Source organism: Rhinatrema bivittatum, chromosome 8 (assembly GCF_901001135.1).
Source record: "Rhinatrema bivittatum chromosome 8, aRhiBiv1.1, whole genome shotgun sequence".
Lineage (NCBI taxonomy): Eukaryota > Metazoa > Chordata > Amphibia > Gymnophiona > Rhinatrematidae > Rhinatrema > Rhinatrema bivittatum.
This window is the reverse complement of record NC_042622.1, coordinates 175,857,863-175,867,473: the sequence shown is the minus strand read 5'-3', so window position 1 is coordinate 175,867,473 and position 9,611 is coordinate 175,857,863. Positions and strand designations below refer to the sequence as shown.

Genomic DNA, 9,611 nt, shown 5'->3' with positions numbered 1-9,611 from the left:
CTGGGTACTGGAAAATACTTTCTTGAAAACACTGCCAAGAATAAATCAGACATCTTAAATAAAAATGATATACATTATTTTCAGAGTAATTAAGAACTCAGTTCACTGTAATTTTGATGGAGGAAAGCTGGTCCATGATTTTGGTAGATTTCTAGGAAAAACTAAAAACTATAGTAGCTGATTTATAATTTAGGAATTCACCAGGTAAAGCTGATTTAGGAACTGGATTGCTGTCTTATGAAGAGTCATTACGATTTCAAAAGCATGTCAATTCCTAGCTAAAGAAGTAGGTTAAGCATAGGTTAATAAGAGAACCGAAGATAGGTTTAAAGAACCACCTTCTAAGCTGTACAAAGCAAAAACATGAGATGTAACATCTGAAACTTCCACATTAAAAAAAAAAAAAATATATATATATATATATATACTGCCATATAAAATGTGCCATGGTGTGCTTGAATAATCTAAAATTAAAAAAAGCAAAATTCAGAGTCTGAGCTTTAATATCAAAATATGCCGACTTATTCTGATTGCACCAATATTGTTCTGAAGAAATGACTGAAAACATTTGTCACCAATTATACAGTTTCTTTATACAAAAACAAAAGTTGCTAATATTTTATATATACAATTCAAAGAGGTCATGTGATTCCATATGAAACTGATACTTCAGGCAATCAGTTTATATTTCCAAAACCTGAACACCAGCAAGCAATACTGAATTGCATTTTCTGAACACCAGCTGCTTCCTGCTGCCTGAGCACAGGCAGCAGTACACAGATAAGAGGGGCTGTACAAGATATGCTCAGCTAGGAAGAAACACCTGGGAATCCAAGTTTTAAAAAGTCTAGGGAAAAACAAAGTTTTCCTGCACGAATGGAATAAAACATGAATACCACAATTCACTGAGAAAGGTTCTATTTACACCACAGTTTAAAAAAAACATCCCCATCACCACCCCCCCTGAACTCTGAATAACCATTTGTAAAATGGCAAGAGTGGAGCTAGGATTTCAGACTTTGTGCATGTTTACCTGCTCTGAATTTTCAGAGACCTTTTCTAGGACACTGCTGATTATCCACAAGTTTGGGCAATAGTGATTCTTGTCCCTCTCCACAACTCCCTTCCTCCCCTCCCCCTACCCATGGTCAAGGTCTGAAAAACCAGTCACAGCCCTAAACCAGATTACAAAAGTTAAACTGAAGATTTTATTCATTTTTCTCTCATTACAAGGTAAACCACAAATGATAGCACTCGTATATTGCTGTCATGTTGCTTGGTTTGTAAAGGTCTGATATAAAATGCTGTAAGACCTGGTACCTATATTTTTCCCCCTCCAATTTATAAACACAGTGAACTTAATTTTACTGTACATGTACTCTGCAGCTACAGCTTAGCTGTAAATCCCCCACACACAATGGTATGGACATTAACCCCTTCAGCCCCATTAAACTGTACATCAAGACAATACAAATTCACTTCCCCCCCACTCCCTTACAAAAAAATAATACTCTAAAAGCAACCTACTGCGACTTTTAATTAAGACGATTACATATATATTTTAGACCAATTGCTTTAAAGCAAGAAGGCAATATAAACCTTCTAGGAAATTTTTTTTTTATAAAAGAGGTTAAGAAATATAAGACAATTTATACATTTAAAAACTTACAATAAATAAGAGATGCAGGCATTTTTTGAATATTGATATTAGGTATTATAATCCAATACATCGTCTTGATGAAACTCCTCATTGTTCCTTAAAAGTTCTTTTCCTCATGCTTTTAAAATTCATTTAGCACAACTGGGTACTGGTTGGCTCATTACTCCTCACAAATACTGTGACTTTAGAGAAAAGATTTTTTTGTTTTGCTCCGTTTCCTCTGATCAATAATCCTCGTTCTAAAAAGTTCTGCGCAGTCAATGAAACACAGCATGGGACTGAGCTGAATCCCACCTCCACCCAGATCAAAACAATATTTGATGAAGTAACAAGATACCCTATCACAAAAGACTTGCACCAAGAAGCTCCTGCAGTGAAATCTTATCCCCTTCCCATGTTCTCCCATGAAGATCACAGCATATGCATGATAAAGTTATATAACTGGGTCAGCACCACAAAGTGAATAGGTAGACAGGACCTTCTGTCCTGGGTTGCAGGGTCACAGGTCAGCCAGGAGAGTGCATTGTACTGTTCCAAAACGAACCTACAAAGCAAAATATAGTTAGCTTTGAAAGGTACACGATTCCAAGGTTGCAAAACAGAACTGTTATAAAACTTTGTTAAGCAAAGTTGTTTGCCTGTAACAGGTGTTCTCCATAGATAGCAGAACAAATAGCCACACAAGATGGGTGACTACATCCAATGGCAAATTAGTCAACACTCTCTTCTAGCCCAGAAAGTTATATCATATGCTCTGGGTATGCACAGGAATTCCCACCCAAACGCAATTGTTCCTCTCCCTCAGCCTATTTACTAGCTGTGTCCAACTTCCCAGGGAGGAGGGAGGGATTGTGTGGCTGTTTGTTCTCCCATCCAAGGAGCAAACCTGTTCCAGTAAGTAACTTCACTTTCTCAGTGGACAAGCATAAAGCAGTCACACAAGATAGGACTCCCCAGCAAACGGTTGCTTAGTGATTTTTTTTTTTTTTTTTTTTGCAACCGTGTTCACTAGGTGGAAAGTTGAACATAAAAACATCACACACACAAACCAACTAAGGTACCTGGTATTATAATTATCAACAATAATACTATAGAACCACATGTAATTGCTAATTGTAATTAATTTTGTATTTGTAGGACCTCTGGTCTACATGAGTCTGTTGTTACACATCCAGACCCATTAGTAGTTTACAGGTCCAAAATTACTTTATTAATCACGAAACTACTCTTTTTGAAAAAAAAATTTTGAGTTTTCTTTACTTTTTGGAAAAACATTTTTTGAGTATTTTCTTTTATGTAAAATATTTGTAGACCCCGATTATTAATTTGTGCATCTCCATGCCACAATTTTTGACAGAGTAAAACTCTCACATTTGTATTGTCAATCATTCATAGTACTCATGATCATTCATGCAAAGTACTCATCTATTGTGAAGGTCCCAACGCTCTATTCGTCATTGACATGTCCCGACACGATCGTGTTTCGGACCATCCTGGTCCTGCTTCAGGGGTAGCGTTTAATCCAAGAAAAAACGGTTCTTGGATTAAACGCTACCCCTGAAGCAGGACCAGGATGGTCCGAAACACAATCGTGTCGGGACAATGTCAATGACGAATAGAGCGTTGGGACCTTCACAATAGATGAGTACTTTGCATGAATGATCATGAGTACTATGAATGATTGACCATACAAATGTGAGAGTTTTACTCTGTCAAAAACTGTGGCATGGTGATGCACAAATTAATAATCGGGGTCTACAAATATTTTACATAAAAGAAAATACTCAAAAAATGTTTTTCCAAAAAGTAAAGAAAACAAAAAGATTTTTTCAAAAAGAGTAGTTTCGTGATTAATAAAGTAATTTTGGACCTGTAAACTACTAATGGGTCTGGATGTGTAACAGACTCACGTAGACCAGAGGTCCTACAAATACAAAATTAATTACAATTAGCAATTACATGTGGTTCTATAGTATTATTGTTGATAATTATTATTTTTTTTAATAATTTATATCTTTATTGATTTTTCAAATTAATACAGAAACCATAATATTTCACAAAATAAATCATACCATCATAATACACCCTTATTGTTCTATCAATAATTGAAATATTTACCCATAATCAAACTTAAACAGAGGCTACTAGAATATGGGAGCTTATATAACATTTTAAGAATATCTCTTCAGTTAAACACATCCACAGTTAAGCTCTGACTATATATTTCTTATGCATTAGAAAGTGGGGATGATGTGACTATCCTCCTTTGCTCAATAAAGTTCTTTAATTGTTCGGGTAGGAAAAATATGAAAACATCCTGTTCTTTTTTAAGCATACACTTACATGGAAATTTCAAAGTATAGGAATATCCCAAGTTAATCACTTCCTGCCGAAATAGCAAAAACTCTTTTCTTTTTTGCTGAGTAGGATAGGATAAATCTGGAAATATTTTTACCATATTATCACAAAAAGTAGTAGGGTAGGCAGCAAAATATTTTTTCATTACTTTGTTAAGGTCAAGAAAATTTTGAAAAGTAACTAACAATACCCCCCTATCTATTATTCTTTCTGAATTCTCCAGGAAATTAGATAGGTAACAATGAGATTCATACTGGGAAAGCTATCTTAATGCTTGTTTTAATCACTGAATTCCCTTTCTTTCATCAAAAGATATGAAAAGTTGTGTTGATTTTCTATGTGCTTTAGTTCTTTCTAGGTAGAACAGGAGAGCATGTGAAAGGCTTATTGGATGTAATCTTGGAAAAACTGTTGGTTATGTTACTGCCTGATTTAGATTAAATTGGAACAACATTTGGTAGGAACTTAAGATGAGTTCTTAACACTACCCAATTTTTAAATATTTGGGTGTACAGAGTAGATTACTAGAGCTTGTAGTAACCTACCCTCTCTGTACCCTTTGGGCAGATATTATGGCTATCAGAAAGTTTTCTATGTGTCAAATTTCAAGTCTGCTCTAGCCATAGGTTCATATGGTGATTTCATTAACTATTGAAGCACTGTATTTAGAAACTATTGTGGTGAAGGTGTCTTTATCGGAGGCTTTAAATTACAAAGACATTTTAATGAACTTCAAAATTATTGGTTGGTTTTCTTCATGGTGATAAGCTGCAATGGCACTAAAATGTACCTGAATAGTTAGATTTTAAGCCCTTATTTGTAAGATGCATTAGATAATTTAGTAAATACTGGGACTGAACAGGTAAAGCAAATGTTGCTTACCTGTAACAGGTGTTCTCACAGGACAGCAGGATGTTAGTCCTCACATATGGGTGACATCACAGGATGGAGCCCAATCACGGAACACTTCTGTCAAAGTTTCCAGAACTTTGACTGGCCCCTACTGGGCATGCCCAGCATGGCACTACCCCTGCAGCCAGCAGGGGTCCCCCTTCAGTCTTGTTACAAAGCTACAGGCAGTGCTGAAAAATATATAAGAAAACGAACCCAACACCGCGGGGTGGCAGGCGGGTTTCATGAGGACTAACATTCTGCTGTCCTGTGAGAACACCTGTTACAGGTAAGCAACATTTGCTTTCTCACAGGACAAGCAGGCTGGTAGTCCTCACATATGGGTGAGTACTGAGCTGAGGATGTCCGCACATGCACCAAAATGTACCCAGGTATGTGCCAGAGGCACAAAGCCGGGGTGGAATTTGGGAGAGGGCATCTTGAACCCCACTGGGCAGGCAGAAGGGTGTTGGTACATCATGTCGTAAATAGGTTACGCAATACAGACTGGCCAAAGATGGAATCCTGTCTTCTGGCTTTGTCTAAGCAATAGTGGGCTGTAAACGTATGGAGAGAACTTCAGGTGGCAGCCCTGCAAATGTCAGGAAGCAGCACAGATCATAGGTGTGCTACTGAAGTCACCATGGCCCTCACAGAGTGTGCTTTAACACGGTCTTGGAGTGGAATGCCCGCTTGCTGATAGCAAAAGGATATGCAGTCCACTAGCAGGAGGAGAGAGTCTGCTTGCCCACAGGCTGTCCCAATTTGTTAGAATGGAAAGACAAACAACTGAGTGCTCTTTCTGTGGGCAGCTGTACGGTCTAGGTAGAAAGCTAGAGCCCATTTACAGTCAAGGGTATGCAGAGCCTGCTCTCCTGGATTGGAATGGGGCCTGGGAAAAAAGGTAGGTAGTATGATGGATTGATTGAGGTGAAAATCTGAAACTACCTTAGGTAGGAATTTAGGGTGAGTGCAGAGTACTGCCCGGTCCTGCAGAAGTTTAGTGTAAGGCGGATGGGTAACTAGGGCCTGTAACTCACTAACTCTGCGAGCGGAAATGCTAGCCAAGAGGAAAATCACTTTCCATGTTAGAAAGTGAAGATCACAGGAATGAAGAGGCTCGAATGGTGGTTTCATGAGCCGACCCAAAACTAGGTTGCAGTCCCAAGAAGGGGCGGGAGGACGCAGTGGAGGCTTGAGGTGAAGCAAGCCCTTCAGAAATCGTGTGACAAGGGGTTGCACTGATATAGGGACATTCCCGACACCTTTTGGAAGGCGGCTACCGCACTGACATGCATTCTGATGGAGGAAGTTTTTAGACCTGACTCTGACAAGTGCCAGAGATAGTCTAGAAACTTCGGGATTGGACAGGTAAAGGGAAGAGCACAATGACACAATCCTGTTCTATTTGTAAGAGTAAGATTTTCTCGTGGAAGGCTTATGTGAAGCAATCAATACACGGGAAACTGGATCAGAAAGGTTAAGAGGTTGAAGGATTAACCTTTCAACATCCATGCCGTTAGGGACAAGGCTTGAAGATTGGGGTGGCGAAGGCACCCGTCATTTTGAGTGATCAGAAGCGGGTCTGTTCTCAAAGGAATGTGCCTGCGAATGGAGAGATCCTGAAGTATTGGAAACCACACCTGGTGGGGCCAGTGGGGAGCTATCAGGATCATAGTTCCCTTGTCCTGACGTAACTTCACAAGAGTCTTCAAGAGAAGTGGAAATGGAGGGAATGCGTATAGGAGACCGGTTACCCATGATAGGGAGAATGCATCTCATGGTGGATAATGTTGGCTGCGAGTGAGAGAGCAGAAATTGCCTACTTTGCGATTCTGGGGTGATGCAAAGAGGTCTATTTGAGGATAACCCCATTTTTGGAAGATGGAGTTCGCTACTGAGGGGTTTAGAGACCACTCATGCGGTTGGAAGGTGCGACTCAACTTGTCTGCCAACACATTGTCCACTCCCGGCAAATAGGAGGCCCTGAGGTACATAGATTGGGAGAGGGCCTCCGCCCATATCTGTGCAGCTTCCTGACAGAATGTAGGAGCCTGTTCCTCCCTGCTTGTTGATGTACCACATGGCCACCTGGTTGTCTGTCTAAATCAGGATGACTTGATTGGACAGGCGATCCTGAAATACTCAGAGCATATCGGATTGCTCGCAGCTCCAGGAAATTTATCTGGTGTTTGGCTTCCTCTGGAGACCAAGAACCTTGTGTCTACAGATTGGCCACGTGGGCTCCCCATCCGAAGTTGGAAGCATTGGTGGTGAGAATTATTTGAGGGTCTGGCGCCTGAAAGGGAAGCCCTGTCTACCAGGCGAGAGAGAGACGGAGTGAGTCGGTTACGTGGACAATGGTCAACAGGGGCTGAAGGGATTGAGTCCATTGCAACCTTAGAGTCCACTGCATGACTCATGGCCAAGCAGGCCATTGGGGTGACCTGAACTGAGGACGCCATGTGTCCCAGGAGGATGAGAAAATGATGTGCAGTCGTTGAATGTTGAGACTGCAGTTGATGTGCCAGAGACACGAGAGTGAGAGCTCATTGTCGAGGCAGGAAAGCCTTTGCCTGTAACGTGTCCAAGTCTACCCCAATGAACGATAAGATTTGAGATGGAACTAAGCAGGATTTGTCGTAATTAACGAGAAATCAGAGTGAAATTAGAGTGTTTAAGGTGAGATGTAGGGATGACAGAGCGGTTTGCTGAGTCGGAGCCCTGATTAACCAATCATCCAGGTAAGGGGGAGACGTGAACACTGAGTCCTGAGGAAGGCTGCAACCACAACGAGGCATTTTGTGAAGACTCGTGGTGCACATGCGAGGCCAAATGGAAGCACTCGGTACTGATAGTGCTTGGGCCTACGAGAAACCTCAGGTATTTGCCATGAGATGGAGTTATCGCAATATGAGTGTATGCGTCCTGGAGGTCTAGAGAGCAGAGCCAGTCTCTTCGTTGTAGAAGAGGAAGAAGTGAGCCCAAGGTTACCATCTTGAACTTTTCTCTCTGGAGGTACTTGTTTAGGGCTCATAGATCCAGAATTGGACGAACGCCTCCCGATCTTTTGGGGATTAGAAAGTACCAGGAATAGAACCAGAGGCCTTGCTGAGGGGATGGTACTGGTTCTATTGCTCTGGACTGGAGAAGGAGGGAGACCTCCTATTCCAGGAGCAATGAATGGTTGGATGTTTTCCACGTCCTTAGAGGTGGGGAATCCGGTGGGATAGAGAGAAAATTGAGACGATATCCTCGAGCAATTATCGCTAGGACCCACTGGTCTGAGGTGATTGAGTGCCACCTGTTGTTGAAATGGCACAATCAACCTCCCACTGGAAGGGGGGGTAACGGAAGCTGGCTGCTGCTCTCTATGCGAAAATCAAAAGCCAGAAGCAGGGCCCTGCTGGGGGGCTGTTTGTGGCTTTTGTTTCCGGGTCGGACGAGACTGTGTTTTAGAAATGGTCTCGTAGAACGGGATCTGGTTGGTGGCGGGTAGGACTTCTTCGGACGGAAGAAAGACTTTTTAGAGTCCTTCCAGAAGGGCTGTTGGAAGAGTAATCCGAAGGTATCAGAGAGCGCTGTCTTAGGGTCTTCATGATGGTCCTTTAATTCAGCCACTGTCTTTTGAATCTGCTCTCCAAATAGATTGTCTCCGACACAGGGGAGGTTGGACAATCTGTCCTGGATTTCAGGGCGAAGGTCTGAAGATTTGAGCCAGGCCAATCTTGCGGAAATAGCAGCTGCAGATACCCTGTTTGCAGTATCAAAGATGTCATAAAATGATCTGATCTCATGTTTGCCCGCCTCAAAACCCTTATTAAGTAGGGTTTGTAGCTGTTCTTGAAGTGGCTGAAGCATGGAGTCTGTCAGATCTTGTATCTGCTTAAAGATGACCCTATTATATTGGGTCATATAAAGCTGGTAAGCGGCTATTCGAGAGATGAGCATTGATCCTTGGAAGACTCGGCGACCAATGGCATCTAGAAACTTCTGCTCTTTTCCAGGGGAAAAAGAAGTATGAGGTTTTGATCTTTTTGCTCTCTTCTGTGCAGATTCAACTACCACAGATTGGTGATCCAATTGAGGTTTTTGAAAACCTGGAGCTGACTGCACCAAATAGGTAGTGTCAGCTTTTCTGTGGACTGGTGCAATGGAGCCAGGATGTTCCCAGTTCTTCTGGAGGAGGTCCAGAAGAACTTGATGGACAGGGATGGAGATTATTTCCTTGGAAGCATCAAGGAATTGGAGCAACTCCATCATCTGATGTCTATCGTCCTGTTCAGTCTGTAATTGGAAGGGAACCAATTCAGACATTTCCTTCACAAAATTTATGAAAGAAAGATCCTCTGGAGGAGAACGCTTTCTACTCTCAGTGGGTGAAGGTGGTGATGGCAAGGAGTCATCAGTCCAGGTATCATGAAAGGATCAGCACCTGTCCCTCTAGGAACTAGAGGGGAATGGGGTGGTTGGATACCTGAAGGTCCCGGTCTAGGCTCCGAAGGAATTACCGGAGGCACTGATGAAGGCATCAAAGGTCTCGGCGCAGGCATCGAGGGCATCGATGGATGGCTCGATGGCACCGATGGACATATCGGCACCGATGGAATCGGTGGCGATGGCTGTTATCTGTCTCGATGGCTGAGGCAGAACTCCCGATGGTGGGATGCGGAACGGTGTTTCTCCTCCCGATGACAGAGCA

At 42.0% G+C, this 9,611-nt stretch overlaps 1 protein-coding gene across 1 annotated transcript in view; it reads right to left on the bottom strand.

Annotated features, from left to right (window-relative positions):
- Positions 1-480: 480 nt before the first annotated feature.
- Positions 481-9,611, bottom strand: part of MED13 (mediator complex subunit 13) — a 303,754-nt gene continuing 294,623 nt past the window's right edge. The window contains exon 30 of the mRNA XM_029611551.1: positions 481-2,204. Within this exon, the coding sequence (XP_029467411.1) occupies positions 2,072-2,204 (133 nt within the window). The 3' untranslated portion in view covers positions 481-2,071. The remainder of the gene's footprint in view (positions 2,205-9,611) is intronic.